At 36.2% G+C, this 23,225-nt stretch overlaps 2 protein-coding genes and 3 non-coding genes across 5 annotated transcripts in view; 4 read left to right on the top strand and 1 right to left on the bottom strand.

Moving 5' to 3' along the window:
* Positions 1-5,835, bottom strand: part of pdzd8 (PDZ domain containing 8) — a 69,780-nt gene extending 63,945 nt beyond the window's left edge. Inside the window, exon 1 of the mRNA XM_056476762.1 lies at positions 4,820-5,835. Within this exon, the coding sequence (XP_056332737.1) occupies positions 4,820-5,709 (890 nt within the window). The 5' untranslated portion in view covers positions 5,710-5,835. The remainder of the gene's footprint in view (positions 1-4,819) is intronic.
* Positions 5,836-8,868: 3,033 nt separating this feature from the next.
* trnal-caa (transfer RNA leucine (anticodon CAA)) lies at positions 8,869-8,977 on the top strand. The gene is made up of 2 exons: positions 8,869-8,906; positions 8,932-8,977. It is a non-coding gene; the product is annotated as a tRNA-Leu (tRNA).
* Positions 8,978-9,686: 709 nt separating this feature from the next.
* Positions 9,687-9,795, top strand: trnal-caa (transfer RNA leucine (anticodon CAA)). Its single transcript has 2 exons — positions 9,687-9,724; positions 9,750-9,795. It is a non-coding gene; the product is annotated as a tRNA-Leu (tRNA).
* A 1,272-nt stretch (positions 9,796-11,067) lies between these two features.
* Positions 11,068-11,176, top strand: trnal-caa (transfer RNA leucine (anticodon CAA)). Its single transcript has 2 exons — positions 11,068-11,105; positions 11,131-11,176. It is a non-coding gene; the product is annotated as a tRNA-Leu (tRNA).
* A 359-nt stretch (positions 11,177-11,535) lies between these two features.
* On the top strand, positions 11,536-21,382 carry pex13 (peroxisomal biogenesis factor 13). The gene is made up of 4 exons (XM_056477632.1): positions 11,536-11,668; positions 12,938-13,662; positions 15,387-15,509; positions 20,927-21,382. The coding sequence occupies exons 1-4, from the start codon at positions 11,598-11,600 to the stop codon at positions 21,256-21,258; spliced, it is 1,251 nt and encodes a 416-aa protein (XP_056333607.1). The 5' UTR covers positions 11,536-11,597; the 3' UTR covers positions 21,259-21,382.
* The last annotated feature ends 1,843 nt before the right edge of the window (positions 21,383-23,225 follow it).

Here is a 23,225-nt window from a genome sequence, read left to right as displayed (position 1 = left end):
CTAAAACTCTTTAGTTCTGCAGCACGCGTCCTTATGGAGTATAACAGAGGGCACAGCGTCAATGCCAGCCTGCTCAATCGAAAGGAAAGTGAGAGAATGGTTTTGAAAATACTTATTGGATCATTTAAGTTGTTTTGTACACCTGGCATTAAGATGCGTTTTTGTTGATACGTGACAATGTGTTTGGACCAGCTAATCTCCAACTACTGACCTTACTATTAATCATTAAAGGCTGGTTTACACTTCTGTGTTAAGTGATCGGCGTGACCCATGGTGCATGCCTTGTGCATTGACATGCATTTATACCTCTGTGTGCTGTTTGTGTTGTTCTGCAATAACACTTACTAAACGCTAGCTGTCAGCAAAGTTATGTTCCCCTGTGTCGAGTTTCTTCACTGGTGTTTTGTTTCTTCTGAACGCTACCTTAAAGCACAAGTAGCTAAAACTCATTCAGAGGCAGGAACCGACGAACATGCTACAACTTTAATCATAAGGTAAACACAAAACAAAAGTTTCCATCTGGTGCTCCTTCACGGGTCTTGACACTTGTAAACACTTGCTCCAATGGGTTCACTCGGTTCTCATCCCCGCCTACACTCGTCAGCGCTACCAAGCAGACCAATCACAGAGCTTGCACTATGCGTCGTTGCGACGTGTTTTTTCGAGAGGTGCACGTTAGCATCAACCACAAAGAGGGCTAGATGACTGCATGATGGCTGCGCTGAAGCATACGCCTGTGCTTGAAGCAGAAATATAAATCAGCATTAAGGTTCGTGTCGTTAGACATACTGGATTTAAACTTTGCCAATTGTCATCCTATATTCAAATTGAAGATGCATTTTATAGGCTGCCAAACCAGTCTCAGCCAATGAATGGTTATTTTTAATGTTACATTATCAGACTGATAAGTTAACTATTGTCGCGATTTATTAAACCTGAAAAATTCTGGATCATTTCCACCAGTTGATGTTTTAATCGAATATTTTGAAAAATAAGCTGTATATATGAAAGTTAAGGAATACAGAATACAATAAAACGAGCATCCAAATGATGAATTATTTGCCCCATTAGATCCGCTTCGAATCCGTTGCTAGCCTTCTAGCATACAGAACATTAGAAAACATTTTTTTTTTTTACTGTGAAAAATTTGTTTAATAAGAATTTACCAAAAATAATTTTGGGGGAAAAAAAAAAAGATAAAAACTCTACAATTAAGGTTTTCAAATAAAAACAGTTGTTTTTATTTGCTTTAGGGCTGCTGAGATTTGTCAATATAACTGACTGAGTCGACGATGATAGTACGTCAACATCAATACTTTTAATCCACTTATTTTATACTCTTTTACCTTTTAAATTTAATTTTCACTCTGAATTAAAGCATGATGCTGTTTATGAAGAGGAAACGTACTGTACATGGGCTATTATTGATGATGAACCACAAGAGAAGGGAAAGCCACCTTATTTTTGTCTAGTAGGCTAAATTAGCTCTGCTTTGTAGGCAGAACTTTTCAAATCTGCTGTCATTTAAGTTTCTAAACACTTCAAGTAAGAGAGGTTCTTGGTGTTCTGTCTTTAGGCGTTTGAGAAAACACAGGCAAGTTTAGGCAATCCACTGCTCTGCACATTTTGTATGCTTTAATTCAACATCAATTGACCTACGAAGTGGAGATGCAGATGAGTGTATGTTTAAATAGATTGTTGTCTAATATGTGACCCTATTAAACCATATTTATTTATAGAGGTATATTATTTCACAGATTTATTGTGCGTTTTATCTGTGTGTAAAGACGCCGCAATCTGTAGTGCAGTGCAAATCCCTGAATGGATGTTCCAAGCTGAAGTAAAGATTTAATCTAAAGAACTGTTATCTATATTGGGTATGTTAAATAAGAGAAATAGGCTATATATTTAAAGTGTTGTGGGTGCAATGATAACAAGAATAAATATAATTGTTGGTAGCAGCCCTAGTTTGCTTTTTGTTTCTGTAATCAAGTTCAGAAAATTTATATCATATAAATATAGGATTTGTATTGTATTTTGTCTATATATATCAGTTTGCAGCTTCCAAAAAAATGTATATAAAGTACCCTTTACCCACAGTACTTGGTGTAGATTTCTGGCAATAAGAGCAGAAATAAAGCCGTTTACACTGTTCTGTGTATTGTTTTCCATTGTCTCTTTTCACTTACACAATTAAAGCTAATTTTTCACAATATTAAACCAAAAGATCAATACAGATCTTCCTCACAGAAATCAGGAGTGGTGCAGCTTTGACTAATGAGATGGATTAAAACCCCAGGTGTAACGAGGAATGAGTTTCCATCTACTTAGGCATGTTAATCGGCCTCTGACGTCTGAAGTACACATATTTATCACTTATCAAGCTCTTATATTAAGGCTATAACTATTGATCACTATATAATCAATATTTAAGTGTGACGTTTAACAGAGTGCAGTGATTTAATTTACTACCAAAAATCCTAGCTCTGTGGGGTCAAAGTTCAAACGCACCATTCAAACTGATGAAGATTACGACATAATTCAATCCGTTTTTGTCTTCCCAGGACACTACAATTAACTTAATGGATAAAATCACAGTGTTGTGTTTGACTTTGTGATTTGCACATTATGTTCATATTGACTGATGCAGCGTGTCAACAGAAAGACGAGCAATTTGAATGATGAGCCAAAAACGACTGTTCATCAGAGCATTTGTGCACACGCTGACTTACAAAGACAATGTTGAACCTAAAGAACCTACGACAGCCGAGAAATCCAATGAAACCGCACACACTTGCTGAGACATCTTAATGTTTATTGGCAACCGACCGTTTTAGGTGTGCCAAGTAATGCTGAGTAATAGAGAGCAGTGAGGTGTAGGTGGATGAATCCTGCAAGCAATCAATCCACAGCTTGGTTGAATGACTTAGTCACGGACTTTATATATTTCTCAGCTAAAAACAGGAAGTAACACAAACTACATGAGTTGTTTTCACTTTTTAAGAGGTCAGGAATAAGAGCGCAGTAAAGTGAATCGTGAACGAAGATGAAAAGTGGCCCCCATTTCCAGTTTCACTCGGGGAAAATAAACATGTTCTTGTCACATGACCCAACAATCAAGTCAGAAGTCTCTTACTGCCGTGCTACGGCACTTCTGTCTACTCGCTTTTCACAACCCCAGTCAGACATGAACACACACTACCAGTTTCACAACCTCTTAACATTCTTTCTGTGCAGTCACAGCAATTTTCACATAATAGCTTGAAATATTACTTTTGCTGATAATTACACTTTCCACTTAATAGGGTGTTTAATGACAGGTCTGCCAATTTGGGAAGTAACTAAATACACAGAATGCTGGTCACTTCTTTAACGTGTTGTTTAATCTGTTTAAAAATTGTAGAACCACTTTAACAGATGGTTACAAAAAAACAATACAAAAGCAAAAATGTGGGACCAAGCAGATCCCATCTTTAATTATTTAGCCTGACATGTTTACTGTTCCAAAATATTTTAAATGTTTCTCAAAATAAAATATATTATGTTCAAAAAGAAAAAAAAAGTTTTTTATCCAGACATTTAAAAAGAATAAATTTTAATCACAATACCGTGAAACTGTAATATTTTTTATCCAAGGTTATCATACCGTTAGAATCTTATACCAACCCATGCCTAATATTAAGATAAATAAAGAAATCAAAAAAATAATAATAAACAATTATTATTATTACTCATTATGATAACAGTATTTTCTGCTATATGATAAATAGTAATAAGAGCTACTTTTAAATTGTTTCCACAGGTTATTTGTTTTCCATTATGGTTTAAAGAAGTTATGTTTTGCTATTACGATATTTTCACTAAAATGCCTGTATTGTAACATTTTACATTCGTATTCCACCCGTGTTACAATTGTTCAACATTATGAAGTTTGTGCAGAAGGAGAACAGCTTCTGAGCTTCAATCTGAATTGATTTTAGTGATTTTAAATGTAAAACAGTGTATAACAACAGAAACAATAAAAGTGCATTTATGTATGGGAGTGAAAGTGAATATTTTGAGTTTTTCTAGTAATAGTGTCATTTAACGCGTTTTTGATTATTTAGACTGGCCATAGTCTAATTCACAGGTGTCCAATCCAGTTCCTGGAGGGCCGCAGCTCTGCACAGTTTGGTTCCAACCCTGCTCCAACACACTATAGGTTTCAAACATACCTTAAGGATTCAATTAGTTTGATCAGGTGAGTTTAATTAGGGTTGGAACTAATCTGTGCAGAGCTGCGACTATCCAAGAACTGGATTTGGCACCTGTCGTCTAGTTTTTGTATATGTGTCTGTACTGGCAACCATGATACTACTAATAGAAAATTATTGTTCATTCTGCTTTCCAAAACATACAGTATGCTGCATATTTATGGATGCACAGATACGGAAAATCTGGTTGACACTAACTATAACTATAATATTTCATATCTTAAGTGGATCAAATCCATACCTTGATATCATGCTGATATGTGCACATTCCAAATCTTTTATCTAACTAACTACTTGCAAAAAAAACAGGAATTAATATTTAGAAATTGGTTTGACATTTCAGTTACCACATACCATTAAACAAACAACAAACACTAGTCATCAAAAGCTTTCTCTTACGCACCCCTCACAGCCACAAAATAAACCTGAATTCAGGAATTATTTTAGGATCAACTACAATCATTGACCCGCAAGGCCATATTCCTTACACACCTGAGATCCCAGAAAAAAACACTTAATCACAAATTTTAAGCGACAAGCCAAGAGTTGCTGAAGCAGGACATTACCTTATTTTGTAGTTTGGTAAGGTGTGCTTCCTCTTGATGACTCTCTTGAGTTGGTTGACTATGATGGAGGTGAGCTGAGGCAGAGGACGACCCTCAAACTGAGACTTCACCTCGAAGTCTATCAGCGGGTCCTCCAGGAACGAGAAGGACCAGTGCGTGAAAGGCATGCGGGTGAACTGCAGCTTCAGGCGGCCTGCGACCCGGGTCATCTTGACGAACAGATAAGCCGATTTACCGAAAACCAGATCGACGTCGATGGCCAGATGAAAGCCGCCGTTATATTCCAAGTCAACCTCGAAATTCAGCTCCTCCGGCATGTTGTCTTCGTTGACAGCCACGGGTTTCATAAGTCTGGCTGTTTTGAAAACAGGCACCGAGTTGCCCAGGGAAACATCCCGCAGACTGAGCCCCTCCAGCAGGCGCCCGGCGGTCTTGGTCTGGAGGAGCTCCTCAAACTCTACCTTGATCTTTTTGGTGATCCAGTGCCGGACAACCGGCGTGTCTCGGAGCTCGCGGAATAAAAACAGAATGATGGCATTGAGGAAGTCGCATGTCTCGGCTTTGGAGCTGTGCTGAGGGTCGCCCAGGGAAGGCGGTGGCGGCGAGGATGGCTGCTGTTTGGGGCTGCTGCCGGGGACGGGGGTCTCTTGCTGCTTGGGAATAGCGGCCTCCGGTTGTTTGGAAACTGGCGACGGGCTGTCCGGTTGTTGCGGCGCTAAATCGGCTTGCTGGTTGCTAAAGTAATCCTTGAGCGCGGGATCAGGAACTACTTTGACATATTGCACTGTTCTGGCGACAGGCTCGGGGCTCCTCCGGTACAGCAGTAAGAGCTGCAGGAGGAGCGTGACGACGGCCCCGGAGAAGGCAGACAGTAATATCAGGTATATCATCTTCGGATCCCCCGCTGCGGCGTGCGGGTTAGAGTGTACTCATGTTCCGCTGTCAGCCCGATTAAACAAAAGCGAGTTCCACCTGGCCGCTCACAAAGCTGCCATATCATCTGCTCCTTTCCTGGGCTTCGGAAAACGGCCGCCGATTGGTGGAACGTAACGACGCGTCATTGCGCTGGAAGCCCTGCGTCATGACGGTATCTGCCGGGCTGCGATCGAATGGTTTTTATTTTACAGTCTATGATCGCGACACATTAATGCACATATTATTGACACGAAACAAGTACTGTAAGGTTTTAAGCTGAATATGAACTGTTCGTGTGTTATCATGAGAAATAATTATCAAGAAATAGTTATTTCTTTATCAATTTGTATTATTTTATATAAGTAGCTTTTTATAAAATACACAATTGTCATGTATTTTATATAATTTGTGTATTTTTTACTATAATACAATAGCTTAAATATAGATAAAAGTGCGATAATGCAATGACCATAACAGGAAGGTAGGAAGTATGACTACTAGATTTGCTATTATATATATTAATTAAATGGCCCATATTAAATCTATTTTTAATACTAAATTAAAACAATTTTGTAGCTAATGTTTGTGCAAAAAATTAAATCTAATTATATTTAAATTTCTAAATATATATGGCATACTTTTCATACAATAATATTTCTATAAATACTAACTATACAGTTGAAGTCAGAATTATTAGCCCCCCTGTTTATTTTTTTCCCCAATTTCTGTTTAACAGAGAGAAGATTTTTTTTAACACATTTCTAAACATAATAGTTTTAATAACACATTTCTAATAGCTGATTTATTTTATCTTTGCCATTATGACAGTAAATCATATTTGACTAGATATTTTTCAAAACACTTCTATACAGCTTAAAGTGACATTAAAGGCTTAACTAGGTTAATTAGGTTAACTAGGCAGGTTAGGGTAATTAGACAAGTCATTGTATAACAGTGTTTTGTTCTGTAGACTATCGAAAAAAAAGATATAGCTTAAAGGGGCTAATAATTTTTACCTTAAAATGGTTTTTAAAAAATTCAAAACTGCTTTTATTCTAGCCGAAATAAAACAAATAAGACTTTGTCTGGAAGAAGAAATATTATCAGACATACTGTGAAAATTTCCTTGCTCTGTTAAACATCATTTGGGAAAATGTTTAAAAAAGAAAAGAAATTTCAAAGGGGGGCTAATAATTCTGTTTCAACTGTATATAAAATATTATTGAAGAGTTTTCTTATCAATAATATTTCTTAGCATATTGATGATTTTATCCACAGTTTTATTGTGTTAATAATTAAGGAATAAAACAATAATTAAAATCTCGCTTGATGTATTAATATCAGTAAAGTGTTGTGTTAGAGTTTAATTATTTCCACTAAGGCCTTATGCTATGTTTTTTTTTAATTATTGCTTAATTCTACTTCTTCTTCTTCTTATTATTATTATTATTATTATTATTATTATTATTCATTCATTCATTCATTTTCCTTTGGCTTAGTACCTTTATTCATCAGGGGTCGCCACAGTGGAATGAACTGCCAACTTATCCAGCACAGCATATGCCCTTCCAGCTGCAACCCAGTACTGGAAAACACCCATAAACACTCATTCACACTCATACACTATGGCCAATTTAGTTTATTCAATTCACCTGTAGCGCATGTCTTTGGACTGTGGAGGAAACCGGAGCTCCCGGAGGAAACCCACGCCAACACGGGGAGAACATTCAAACTCCACACATTATTATTATTATTATTATTATTATTATTATTATTATTATTATTATTATTATAATTATTATGTATAGTTGTTTAATCATGATTTACACTATTTGAAATTTTATTGGATATTATTATGATTATTATTATTATTTAAATATCATTACTTTAAACATTGTATTGAGGACACCCCTTTTAGATAAATATAATGCAAAAATATTATCACCACATACCTATCTTTTTGCCTGAATGCTACAATTTACTTGACAAATTATGACATTTGATTTTTTATTTCTTATTATGTTTAGATAGAGATTAAGTGCATCTCACCACTCAGTGCAAACTTGTAAATATATTCTTACAATACAAATCACACTAAACAACAAGTTACAGTGGAAAGAACTGTAGATGATAAACAGTAGTGCAAAATAGGGGATGAGAGATGGTGAGGTGAAGTAAACAGATCTGAATAAACCCTGTCAGCTTAAAAAATCAGCTTGCCAAAATCACATAATGGAGTTTGCAAGTAAAATAAATTGTAAGTGGTGGACAGAGGCCCTTATTTGACTTAAACGATAGTGACTTTGTGTTAATTCATTTATTTATTTATTTGTTTATTTATTTGTTTGCTACCTTGAAACGCTACCAGCCCTAATGTGGTCAAAACTGCATTGCTCATACTGAGCCAGGGACCTGCTTCTGAGGTCTGTGTTCAGTTCTCAGCCAATAGCATTGCATATGTTTAACCACTGGGTATGCAGCCATTACCTTGATTGAAACAATTAATCCCCACGTTGGCTGGCAGGAATGCCCTCTCACAAATCCTGTTTGATCTTTATCAACTCATGTTTCACTGCTACTGGAGATCTGATCTATTTCAGTGCAGAGGCACACATTTATAATACATTACAAAAGTGGGGGTTAACCAAATCCAAATCCGAGGAGAACACTGCTGCTGCTCCATCTTGTGGGCTATTGAAGATATTGCGGTAAAAACGTCGGGGCAGAGGATAAAGCAACAGGCGGTATAAGACATCGTCGTGCTTATCATATGGTTTTTGTCGTTTCTAAACGCAATTGATGGTTGATTGACAGTCAATATTTTATAGGAAATTATATTTGTAGAAAAATTACGTTGCATAAATATAATTGATTAAAAGTTGGCCAAAGGCTAAAACAAATCAATATGAAAAGTAAACAAAAAATTGTAAGAGATGCTCTCCTGTGACTTTCTTAAAAAGGATATCCCATGTTAGAAACTGTTATTCAAACAATATAGCCTACATTAGAACTTGTATAAGCACACAGTTATAGCGTATACATTTTTAAGCAGAATCATGCATTGTTAAAAGGTCTAATTGGTTTACCCAGTGCCTCTTCCACTGTATGGACATCCTCGTGGCGGATATTACAGCGTCAGGATGGCCGAGCGGTCTAAGGCGCCAGACTCAAGGTTCAACCTTCTCAGCTGATGAGACTTCTGGTCTCCGAATGGAGGCGTGGGTTCAAATCCCACTTCTGACAACACGTTTTTTAAGATTCAACTAAAGTAATTAATGCAAATCTTTTTTTAAATAATGTACTTTTAAGCAATATGTGTAGGTCCACTTGCAAATGTTTCATGCAAATTGGACGTGTTTATGTAAAAAACAAATCCCAAAGAAATTACAACATTAAGAAATATTTATTCCCATTTCATGTTTGTAAATTACACATTTCAAAGTGGTGTCAGTGACCCTTTTAAAATGAGCCAAAAATAAATGTATGGTCCCATGGTATTTTTTGGGGTAAAATAAAATCAAATTAAATCGAATAAAATAAAATACAACGAACAAACAAACATACAAACAAACAAACAAACAAACAAACAAACAAACAGATAATAAATAAACAAAACATGGCCCTAAAAAGTAGACTAATTATTTCAACTTTCAGTTGACCATTGTATGTCATGTGTATTCATATAGCACATTTATTGTGTATGGCCATCCAAAGTCCTTTACAATAGTACGAGGGTATCTCTTGGTTAAATTTTGTGTACTTTGTATTGTTTCAGTTAATTCGACACGTCTTTTTATTGATAATTGAATTTCAATTTTTATAAGATTTCTATTACAACGTTATATTGCTAACTTTACCATTAAATACTGCATGTATGTTATTATAAAGCTCTCTTCAGGCCCAAGATTGTTAATGCAGCGCTATCAGAGAATGATTGCCCACGCTTAACAGTGTCAGGATGGCCGAGTGGTCTAAGGCGCCAGACTCAAGGTTCAACCTTCTCAGCTGATGAGGCTTCTGGTCTCCGAATGGAGGCGTGGGTTCAAATCCCACTTCTGACAGCATGTTTTACAAGAATAAAATGACTATAAATTGTGAACGATTTAAATATTACAAACAAAATATTATATTTATTATATTTTATTCAATTATATTACCAACTTAACCAATAAAAACCCGCTTCTGACAGCACCTTTTAGAAGCTTCAAATAAAGTATCATGCAAATCTTTTAAACAATGTTTCTTGCGAATTTTTCATGCAAATTGGGAGAGTTTATATGAAAAACAATCCCTATTGAAATAACAATTTATTTATTAATTAAATGTTTGTTCCCGATTTTTTTTTCTGTTGGCTGTAAAAAATTTTCAAAAAAATTCTCAAAGTGGTGTCCATGACCCAAAGTGAGACAAAAAATAATAATAATTTAGTGCACCATGACCTGTTTGTGGGGGGAAACAGCTTACCTAAATAAAAATGGCTCAGTGGTTAGCACCTCACAGCAAGAAGATTGCTGGTTCGACTCCCGGCTGGGTCAGTTGACATTTTTGTGTGCAGTTTGCACGTTTTCCTCTTGTTAGAGTGGGTTTCCTCTGGGTACTCCGGTTTCCCCTTCCAGTCCAAAGATATGTGGTATAGGTGAATTGGATAAACTAAATTGGCTGTAGTGAATAAGTGTGTATGGGTGTTTTCCAGTACTGTGTTGCAGCTAGAAGGGCATCTGCTGTGTAAAACATATGTGGTAATATGTTAATATTATATATATATATATATATATATATATATATATATATATATATATATATATATATATATATATATATATATATATATATATATATATATATATGTGTGTAAATAAAGTAGAGCTTTATGTCTAGCAACGCCCCTGAGTTGGCGGTTCATTCTGCTGTGGCGACCACTGATTAATATAGGGATTAAGCCGAAGGAAAATGAATAGATGTTAATTTGTATGGCCGTTCACACAAAACACTTTATAATAGTTTGAGGGTGTCTCTTGGTTAAATTGGGTACACTATATCTGGTTATTCAACATGCCCTTTGATCGATAACTGAATTATAATTAGGTTAAATACGATTATAAGGTTAAAAGATTACATTGCTAATATATCCACTAAAAGTCTTTTATTATTATAAATATCTCTTTTGAAAATGTCCTCTAGGCGGTTCATTTCGCTGTGGCGACCCTAGATTAAAAAAGGCACTAAATCGAAAAGAAAATGAATGAATGAATAAAAAATGTCCTCTATAAGGATTCTGGCCCCTGGATTGTTGGTGCAGCGCTATGAGAGACTGAATATGAAAGAATTGCTGTGTCAGGATGGCCGAGCGGTCTAAGGCGCCAGACTCAAGGTTCAACCTTCTCAGCTGATGAGGCTTCTGGTCTCCGAATGGAGGCGTGGGTTCAAATCCCACTTCTGACAAGACACTTTTGGAGTTAAAGGACTATGACGAGGTTTATTGAAATCTCTGTTTACCGGTGTTAAATCTACAGCAGTTTCATTGTCATGAATTTGGTGTCAAACTTACAGCCTTTAGATTAATCGTGCTCGATGAGAGCAAAACCAGTCTAATAATCAGCCATTTTCGTTTCAGCTAATTTAAGTGGCATATCTTCTGACATGCATAGTACTGAATTTATAACCGCACATCACACAGCCTGTTTGTTAACCAGTTTACGATTATACCACGCAATCGATTCAGTAGTTGATTGTTTTGGTCTCGTGTAGTCAGACAGTCAGAGCGATGTAAATGATCGATTGCTCTAGTCTGGCGAATGGGATACTGTACGTACTGACGGTTGTTGCTCAGTGCAGCTCGACTTTGGCCTGAAATATAAAAATAATGGCTCAGCCTCCTCCAAAACCATGGGAAAGGCGAATCCCAGGAACCATAACAGCACCGTTAAACTACCGGTTTGTATAAACTCATTGTATTTTGGCCAGTATTTACAAATGTAGGAAATGTAGGAACGCTAGCAAACACTTAGCCACCTAACACACAAAATACAAGTCTTACTGAACGATATTTCATTAAGTTTTACTTACTTTGGTTTTACGACGATGCTGATAAATATACCGTTAGGTCATCATGACATTTTTACTCGAGCGTCAGTAAGTTTCATAAACTTGATATTTGGCTCGGGCATGCATGTGAGTGTCAAAGTTCACTCCAACATACCCATGCTGTGTTCTGTCATTACTTTTAAACTGGGGTGGGCGAAATTGGAGTAAAGTTGACTTTCTCCTTAATAAAATTTCAGAAAAGTTTTCTTTCAAATTCTAAATAGTGAAGTCATATTAGCAGCCAATGACTATTAAAGTACGACATTGTTCACAGACAAATAAACAGTGCTAATGTTGTTTTCAAAATTTCAGACGAATATTCAAAAAAAGTTCGTATGGTAAACTATATAGGGAGGATGTCACTTCTCAAAAATGAACGAATGTGTGAAAATAAAACCAACTTTTCTCTATATGCGCAAAGTACTTTTGTCGGGTTCTATTTAGAAGTACAGATGCCCTAATAAACTACTCTTTTTCAGTGTTACTTAAGTTAAAGCACAACAGTTCTTTAGTATCAAAAGTAAAAAAGTACTTACTGATAAATTTTCAATTGTTTTGTAGGAAAACACTTGATTACCATTACCTTGTCTTACCATTATAACTTCTGAAAAGTAATTATAGTTCAACCAAGTGAAATAAAACATATCCTATAGCTTAGTAAATAAAAAGAAGTAAAAAAATAAATCTGGGCTTATTAATTTAAACATTATACAATATATAAAAATAAATGTCCCATATGACAAAATGTGTTTCCATTTTAAATCCTTATTTTGAAAGTTTGATCATTAATATCTTACATTTCTGGTTGGAAGCACTCAAGGTGTGAAGAGTCTAATGTAAAAAAAAAATAAGTGTTCTGTTTAATATGGGGAACTGTTTAACTGGAAATAATTGGGTTATTTTGAAAATTGTTATCACTTCCAGTGGCAGCTCTAGACCAGATTACATTTATGAAATGTAATGGAGTAAAAAGTACTGTGGTTTGGAATGTAGCAAAGTAAGAGTTGCCTAAATACAAATACTCCAATAATGATAAACTGTACTTTATTGTAGAGTACTTAAGTTTAGTTTTTAACATTTACACATGTCATTTGACTGATTTTGTTTCCTTTTATCAAGCTCTACGGACTTTGGATCAGCATCCCAAAGTGGGCCATCAGGATCTGGTCCTCCGGTTCTAACACGTGTGGTGCCTCCAATTCCTCCACGACCTGTTCGACAGTCATACCGCCCGACATACAGCTCATTTCCCTCCTCGTACAGCCCTTATGGGAGCTCCATGTATGGTGGCTACAGCCCCTACAGCTACAGTGGTTATGGAGTCGGAGGCGGCCTGGGATATAACCGTTTCAACACAATGGATGAAATCCCACCCAGTCGTTTTGTCCAGCAGGCCGAGGAGAGCAGCCGCGGAGCATTTCAGTCTATCGAAAGCATCGTCCATGCATTTTCATCAGTCAGCATGATGATGGACGCTACTTTCTCTGCCGTCTACAACAGTTTTCGAGCTGTTCTAGATGTGGCCAATCACTTTTCCCGCTTGCGCATACATTTCACAAAAGTGCTGTCTGCTTTCGCCTTGGTTAGGACTCTTCGATATCTGTATCGCAGGCTGCAGAGGATGATGGGATTACGTCAGGGTTCAGAGGTAGATGATTTGTGGGCAGACAGCGCAGCCTCTTCTTCAGTGGTGTCTGCTTCAGGAGCCAGAGGTGCAGGGGTTGAAGAACCCGGAGTGAATTCTGTCAAATCGTGGCCTATTTTCTTGTTTTTTGCTGTTGTTCTCGGAGGGCCGTATTTGATCTGGAGGCTTTTAAGGTCTGCTGAGGGTGCTGAGGAAAATGGTGAGACTTTGTAATTTGTTCTCATTCTAGTCTTACACCTCATCTGTCCTTCTTGTGATAAACTGGTCTGACATGAGAACCAAAGATGCTTTTAAACTTGTTTAAATCAATAACAAAACTTCCAGACCATTTTTATGACTGCTGTTTTTTGTTTTAACATGGGACCATTAATGAGAAGGATTTTACTCTAACGTTCAGAAGATTTGGATATTCTTGTAAATAAATGTATACAATTTTTTACCCAGGACACATTTAAATAAATCAGAAATGACAATGAAAACATTTATAGTGTTTCAAAAGATTTATTATTTCAAATAAATGCAGTGATTTAAAATTTTCAATTAATCAGAGAATCCCGAAAAAACAGCTCTGTTTCCTCATAAAACACAGCACAATTATTTTTAATATAGACAATAATAGTAAATGTTTCTTGACCACCAAATAATATTAGAATTTTGAAGGATCATGTGAAAATTCAGCTTTGCCATCACAGGATTTAACCATATTTTAAAATATAGTATGATTATTTAAATTTTTACAAAGTATTTCAGTTTTTATAGGATTTTCAATTAAAAACATTGCAACTACAAGTGAAATAGACTTTCAAAAAACATTTTTACAAAAAGATTTTGAGTATCTACTAAAACCGAATCCAGATCCGATACTTCTGTGGTACATAAAAAAAGAATAAAGAAGACCAAAGAAACAGATGCAGGATGTTTCTTGTTTTTTTGCTGAATTCACCTTATTTTAACATTCAACAACTCTGTTAACAAACTGAGCACTTCTGTGAGGTAGCTTGAACAATCAAGTAAGAAATAACATCAATTCTTCACTTTGGAGTGCAACAGTAAATATAAAAAAATCTAATAGATAAACAAATAGCTCCTCAACTCAAAATACTCAGCAGGAAATCCTAAGTTAAGCTATAGCAATGTTGTCGTCATCAACTTTATAATACCTCCAGACCGCAGACATACTCGAGCTTTCCGCATCAAGCTGTTTCCATGTTTCTCTTTGCCAACATTTAACCAATAGCGTCTCTGCAAAAGTGATGTCATGCCGCATGCATTCTGTTTCTGTGTCAAGAAAGACGTCTAACTCTATGCCACCGCATAACTATAGATGTGTTAAAAAATAATGAGAATAGATAAAGATATACATATATATTTGAGTCTTGATCGGGATGTAACATCCGATTCTGATTGAGTCTGAAACCACATGATCAGGCCCAATTTCCAATCACATGATCGGATCTGGACATCCCTTCTCAAAGCTTTAACAGTTGTGTATACTGAACCACTAAAGAAACAACACTAAAAAAGTAGTACTAGCAATTTAATTTTTTACAGTAAAAAGTAATTTTTTGTTGGTGCGATAGCCCAGTGATTAATGCGCCAACATATAGTGCAACATCGCTCCAGGTGTCCTAAGTTCAAATACCAGCTTATGGACCTTTCTTGATCCTTTCCCCTCTCTCTCCCACTTCACTTTCTGTCATTCTACTCGCCTGTCAAATAAAGACACAATGCCAAAAGAAATAAAAAGTAATTTTATGAATGAGTCATTCGAAATCCCTGCATGTCTTCATCGGCACACTATAGAATACATCTGATGATATTTGTAGGTCTTCATGTCTGAAGATATAGTTGTACACTTTGTTATGTCTGTATGTTTGTGTTTTATGGAAGTTCTGAAGTATGTCTCTCTGTTCTGTTTTGTAGCCACTAACTGGGCAAGTGGGGAGGATGATCATGTAGTAGCACGAGTCGAGTATGACTTCACTGCTGCGTCTGAGGAGGAGATCTCTGTACAGGCTGGAGACATGTTAAATCTGGCGCCTAAAGGTAAAAGAACAGGACACATTCTGGACATAATGCATACAGAAACATTTAAAGAACATATTGTAGGTTAGACACCCCAGTGAGTCAATGTGTGTAAGAGTAAAGTAGGAACTAGATTTTCTTTAAAATATACGTTAAAGTTTATTATTAAGCCATCTGGAGTCATTTTTAGTCAGAAATTTACTTCCGCATCTGAAAAATCGCCAGACCGGAAGTGACGTTGGATGAGGCAGATCGCGCATATAAACAGTATGAAGACAAGTGATTGGGGTGTGCGTTTGGATGCCAAGATAAGATATTCTGAGAGATTCACACAAACGACGGACCACAGTCATACAATTATAAGCCTGTGGACAGACCAGCTGACAGAACAGCATTCAGAGTAGAGTAATTGAGCTGTATTGTGTGGAGAACAGAGCAGGTTCTCAGTGAGAGACCAGTGTTAGCTTACAGACAGATATGTAAGATAACGAAATCTTATCTGGCAACAGCAAAGCTACTATTGATCATCTATAAGTATTAATACTTACCAGTGACAAAAACTAATGAACATTTAACAGAGTTATGTCACATTGACCATATTTTGTAATTGTAGATAAGTGAATACAAAAAACACAAAACGTCTGGAATAATGCAGAAACATGTCAACAAGATACTTGAAAATCTTTTTAATATACAAAAGGTTTTCAGAGCTTTTGTATTAAAATAAAAACAACATCAAATAATAAAACAATTTAAATAAGTTTTTAAATGTGTCTTTTTTGTCAGTTTTTTGCATTGAGTATAAGATGATCCATATCAGATCCCATTTAGGCAACAATCCATAAAAAAAGTCACGTTACTGTATAAAATATTTACAAAGATTTGATCAACAGATCTGATCTGCAATTATGGTAAATAAACTTCAACCCTAATTTAAGTTCAAATTCAACTCAAATTAAAATTTTATTTATATAGCACAAAATCATAAGCACTGTTAATACCCAGCATTTTTACTCTTTATATAAATGTATAAGTATCTGTGTGAGTGTGTGTATAAGTAGGTAACAAACATAATACTGAAAGGAAAATATATCACCTGACACATTTAAAAGTAAACCTTTTAAAATGATTATTCAGTAAGGTCATGACATGGTCATGTCTTTAATGTGTGCTAAATTGTGAATGCTGTGTAAAAAGATGCTGACAGCCTCCTGCTTGTCAAGCCTGTGATGACCTCCAATATACCACCGTCAGAGATGCAGTGAGGGCTGATGCATATATGCTGTGGAAATAATGCAAAAGTTTAAATTATGATTATTATTCATGTACATTTTAAAATTTACCATATGATTTTAATATAACATGATACAGAATACCCAGTCACATTTGCAGACCCCTGGGACCCCTGCAGTTCACTATGCATACCAGCTCACAAAAATAGATTGTACCCATTATAAGTTGAGCATGTGTGAACAAACTTTAATTTTTCAAATGTTATTTGTTTTTCTTCTACAAGATGAGTATTCCTCTTTTGTGAATAAAAAGTGCCTTTCCTCATTGACAGGACAGAATATTTTTACTCTCCCTCAAGTGGTTCCAAACCTTACTGACTTTCTTTCTTCTGTTGATCACAAAAGAAGATATTTTTAATATAGCTGAAAACCTGTAACTATTGACATCTATAGTAGGAAAAACAGATACTATGGAAGTCAATGGTTACACGTTTACTATATAAAAAAAAGGAAATCAAAGATAGTGTTTGAGTTTACCTACATGCATTATATAGAAATATTCTAGTAATTATTTGCCCTTCTATTTTTTGTAAACAGATAATGTCATGTATAATTAATTCAAATTAGGGGGAAATAATAATCTACCTAATGAACGAGGTAAAGGTCTGAGGTTACTCTGTGAGCCAAAGTAAAGCACAGTTGAGCGAGAGGCTCATGGAGAGAAAGCGTTCAGCTTTGCATCAGCATCACGTCTGCAGATGCATCTCTCTACGCTGTAACTATACAAGACATTTATAATATTAGCAAACTGGTGGTACCAGTTGTCTTATCATATGCTTATATTTTCACACGGTTTAAAAAAGAATATTTAATATGCTTAACGTAACAAGCTAGCAGCAGTGCTGTACTGTAGGATACTCCAACGTAAACACATCGCGTTGCGTCACATTACTCAAATAATCATGCATACTGATTTGAAATTTGACAAATATAAAAGAAAAAGGAGTTGTCTTACCGTGTACAGTTCTCGCATTCATCCTATTTCATGAACATATATGATCCAACATAGCAACGGGAATCTTGTGGATTTGATATGCTGACAGGCTGGAGTTTGTGCAGTTCCCATAAACGCAATAATATACCACGATGATGATAAATTACACCAAAACTAGCAACCGTTTCTGCTATATGCTACTCTGCCTCACTGTAAACAGTGCACGCCTGTCAAATAAGTGCCCAATTTGAAGTCACCGGGGTGGTTCGAAAAAAAGCGGATCTTCTGGAAGTGGCAGAACAGACATTTTCTTTCAAATTTCTGCCCGTGCGCTTCGCAAAACATTTTAATATGGTATTTTATGGTATTATAGAGTATTTTCACAAACGATTCTACCTTTTTTTCAAATATGCCACAATATGCTCTTTAAATATATGCAGACACACTGACTAATAACAGTACTTTTCAAAAGTACTGTTAGTAGTGAATCCTTGTCAAAGCACATTACTTTTCAGGCATAGACCTTTCCTCATCATATTCTCTCTCTTTCTTTTAAAGTTTGCTTCCTGTCTACATATTTTCCTATCTAAAATCTACCATAAAGCAAAAAAAGTGAAGTTTATTCATAAACTAATTTTGAGAGGATCGTGTGCTTATGATTGTCCACAGCTGGTCCATTATATTGGTGCATTAGCTAATACACGATTCACCAATCAGATGATTCCTTTGGATTCCTCCAGATGAGTTTCTTACCTCAGTATCTTGATCTTGAAGAGTCCCCCTCCCACCCTTACTCCCCCTCCTTTATAGATTGGGCACTGTTGCCTCACAGCAAGAATGTCACAGGTTAAAGTCCCTACAGAACCAGTCAACATTTCTGTGCGGAGTTTGCTTGTACTCCACGTGCTCGCATGAGTTTCCAGTGCGTTTCCCAGTTTTCTTCCCACAGTCCTAAAACACGCGACCTAATGCAGAGTTCAGACTGCAGGATTTTTAAAGTAGTCGTGTCATGGATGTTTTCACATTAAACTATCTGGGCTAGCGTTCCGTCTGTGCTGTGTTTACACTACAAGATGGATCAGCGACAGAAGGTTTCACACTGCATAACTTTGAAATTGGAAGAATCACCGACAACTTTGTCCAAACTATGTTTCACAACCAAACACAGAAGTGAGACGGAAACAGCGCGAGGTCACAAAATAGCCTGTATCTTTTGTTATTAACTACATCATGAGAAAGAAGCCTTTACTGGGGTAGAAAATGGACTCATTTTGCTCACCTGGCTTTGAAGGGAATTAGAAATTTCTCTCAAACTTTTTTCTTTTTTGACCCGGTTGTGGTATTGCTCAGATGACATGCCAAACAGACACTGGCGCAAATTTCCACTACTTTTTCCCCCATTGCAGACAGCTCCAGACATTTAGCATGCCAAATATCTCACGAGTGTTGGTGACTCATCTGCAATTCTCTCAGATCGCGTCTTTGATAGTTCACACTGTGTGATTGTTACTCGCTTGAACGAGCACAGATTTGTCAGCGATTTCTCAAAACCTGTCGCAGAGTCAAAATCTGGGCTAAAATCATGCAGTCTGATCTCGGCATAAGTAATTTAAACATTCTAAATTGGCATCATAGTCTAACTCTTAGTAAGCCGTACATCTCTCTTTAGTCATCCCTTTATCTGTCATTAGCCAGAAATAAGTCGAGGGAGTTCATCGAGACCTACCTGAGCTCAAACTCCCCTCTCGCCCTGCTAACAGGCTCAAGGATCTTATGAGCTCAGGACAGCATGCCCGACATCGGCTGTGAAGTCTAAGTGTGAAACCTTTTTTAAAAAAAAAGTATGGATACTAGCTAATCCTTACTTAATTTTATTTTTTTATATTTCCAATGTATTTGCAGTGTTTATTGAGCTCATTAACTTATTAACATAAGTCAGAGATTTGTTCTCAGTATAGACAGATTTTCTTTTCTATTATAATTAAAGTTTTCAGTCTGTGAGCTTGTACTGCTCTTACTTTCTGTATACTACACATTAAAAATGTAGATATATTTTAGGAGTTTGCATGTTCTCCCCATTTTCGAGTGGGTATCCTCCGGGTGTTCTGGTTTTCCCCGCATGCGGTGTTGGTGAATTGAATTAACTAAATTGCCCGTAGTTTGTGTGTGTGTGTTTGTGTGTTTGTGTGTGTTTGTGTGTGTGTGTGTGTGTGTGTGTGTGCGTGTGCGTGTGCGTGTGTGTGTGTGTGTGAGAGTGAGTGAATGCGAGAGTGTGTATGGGTGTTTCCCAGTGCTTGGTTGCGGCTGGAAGGGTATCCGCTGTGTAAAACCTATGCTTGAATAGTTGGTGGTTCATTCCGCTGTGGCAACCTTTGAGAAATAAGAGACTAAGCCAAAGGAAAATGAATGAATGAGTGAATAAATTATATATTTTAATGCTGCAAAGTACTCGCTGCAGTTTGTTTGGAATGATAGCTATATTAAAATGCATGACAAGCTGAAACTGCAGTTTTTTACATTGTAATAATCAATATATAATATTACACAACAACATATAATAATAAAAATTATTATTATTTCAATATTAATATTATTGATCACTGTAATGGAGTTTGTGCAAATGAATATTTGAAGTTTACATGTTTTCAATATGTTATTTCCTTATAGTCATTAATAACTTTAATGTTATGTGTTTAGTTTATTCTCCCCGCGTCCGGTTTCCCCCACAAGTCCAAAGACAGGTGGTATAGGTGAATTGGGTTAGCTAAAATTGTCCATAGTGTATCTGTGTGAATGAGAGTGTATGGGTGTTCCCAGTGATGGGTTGCAGCTGGAAGGGCATTCGCTGCATAAAAAACATATGCTGGATAAGTTGGCAGTTCATTCTGCTGTGGCGACCCCAGATTAATAAAGGGACCAAGCCGAAAAGAAAATAAATTAATGAATAAATGTTTAGTTTATTCATTTTTAAGTAATTAAAAGAATAAATACAGTAGTTTTTGCAGTATTAAATAGAACCCTGACATTTTACCATGGTATTTTTCCAACTAGCAAAATTTTGGTACCTTGTCAACACTAATAGTGAGTGAATAGTAGAATAAAAATGGAAAACAAAACAACTAAATAAAAATAGCACTGTCACTAATGTCAAGTATTATGTCCTAGGCGCTGACCTACACCGTGTACTCACTGTTGTTCACTCACATTTTCAGAACAACAACCCCGGGTGCGTGGCTGGCTGTTAGCCAGTGTGGATGGGCAAACCACCGGCCTTGTCCCCGCCAACTACGTCAAAGTGTTGGGCCGAAGGAGAGGCAGAAAGCAGGCTGAATTAGAGAGGATGGCACAGGCCCAGGAGGCTGCACAGAACCTTCCAGCACCTCAAACGGCCCTCATTACAGCTTCTGTCCCAACGACAACACATTCAGAGGATCTGCTGGAGTCTGTTTATGGGGAAACACAAGGACTTGGACTGGAGGTGCAACCATCCACACACAACAGCCGTGATACTGTAGTGATGCATTCAGAAAAGATGGACTTATGAGTAATCTATATGTGCAGGGTGGGGTGTTTCTGTAGGGGAAAAGGTCTTCTTTGTTTTTTGAATGTATCACCATTGGAATAACTCAGTTCAACCACAAAAAAATGGAGAGGAGCTAATGAAAATACTGGGGAAAATACTGAAGAGAAGGTGAATATTGCTTTAAAGGGTTAGTTCACCCAAAAACGAACACAAAGCTATATTTACTCACCTTCAAGGCATCTTAAATGTATATGACTTTCTTCTTTCAGCTGAATCCAGTCGGAGTTATATTAAAATATCTACAAGCTCTACATTGGCGATGGGTGGCTGGATTTTTCAGCAGTCCACACAAGTCAAGATAAAGAGTATCTATCCATAATAAAAAGTGCCTATAAGAATGTAGGATAAAAAAAGCTCTGTAACGAACTGATGGACAGTAGTATGAAGGGCATGTGCAGTTGAAACGAATGTAGAAGATAAACAATACGCAGTCTTTTTCAACTGACAGTGATAAATGCACCAAAAAATGCACCTCTAAAGATGATGATGGCACAATCTCTCACTGGACGTCATATAAAACCATTAATAAAGTTTTAGACGTTAATATTTTTCTTACATAAATACATTAATTCACTACAGGAGACCTTTATTCACCCCCCAGAGCCATGTGAGGCACATCTTATTATAGATAGAGGCACTTTATTGGACTTGTTTTGCATTTTAGAGCTTAAACAATATTTTTTATACTATTTTCACTGAAAGAAGAAAGTCATATACACATAGGATGCCTTGAGGGTGAGTAAACTATTGTCTAATTTCATTTTGGGGTGAAATAACCCTTTAATTCTTTAACCCTCTAGTTTATAGTACATAATTTCAGAGATTTTACTAGACTGTTTGGCTCAAAGCCATTACCAATATTTGTTTAAAGTTTTTTTTTTTGTCAATAAATAGTTTTTTTGAATAGTAATTAGGCTAAATAGATTTTGGCTTTCACAATTAGTTTTGATATGCTCGCATCAAGCATAAAATGTTACAAATTTGTTTGGAAATTTTGTTGCAAACAATGTTACGAATATGTAACGCAATGCATCTGATTAAATAGTGAGCTTTTGGCTGAGAATGCAGAATTTCCACTGAGAATGCAGAATTTCAATATGGGATAATGTTCTTTCTCTCCTAATGTGTGTTTTAGATCGCTGTTCATCTTTCTGAAATGTAAAGTCTATTTAATATTTCCATTTTAAGTTGTGTTGTATCAAGGACTAGTTTGTGAATCTTTTGTGTTTTCAGGCTTGTTTGTTTTCTCGCACTGACAACACAGTGTGCAATGATGTAAATACAAGCAATTATTTTGCCAGTAAATAAGTACCTCCTGTCATTTTTAATTGCAGACATAGCAACAGATTTCTTACTTCACATATTTATAATGTAATGCTGAATCTTTAGCATTCATTACTTGAGTCGTCACCATCACAGGATACATCAGAAGTCATACTTATGCTTTGTGCAACATAATAATTTGTTAACCATTATACTTTTTAAAGATTTTTTAAATATTTTGAATCACATCAACACTTTTGATCACTTAAACGAGTCCTTGCTGAATATAAATGTTAATTTCTACTTAAAAAAATGTTACTGTCACCAAATGTTTGAAAGGCAGTGTTCAAATTAGCACACACTGGTTATTATAAGAAACATCAGATCTGATCACTATATGCCACACAGTTCTAGACCTCAACTTTCTAAAACAAACAGTTCAGTCTCTTAGCGTATCTACAGCTCTGTTTATCTTTCACCAATTTCTGTGACTTGATTATAGTAACAAAATGTATTTGTGTTTCTGTGGTTCCACACTGCAGGCAAAAATAGTTTTTTTAAAGGCAAATGTCGGTATTGAGATTGGGATTTTACGGCTTTACATCTTGGGTTTTTTCCGTCTGATGGAAAGAAAGAATTTAACTGTTACTTTCATCACACTTTAT

This window comes from Danio aesculapii, chromosome 17, assembly GCF_903798145.1.
Source record: "Danio aesculapii chromosome 17, fDanAes4.1, whole genome shotgun sequence".
NCBI classification, from domain to species: domain Eukaryota; kingdom Metazoa; phylum Chordata; class Actinopteri; order Cypriniformes; family Danionidae; genus Danio; species Danio aesculapii.
This window is presented reverse-complemented; position numbering and strand designations above follow the sequence as displayed.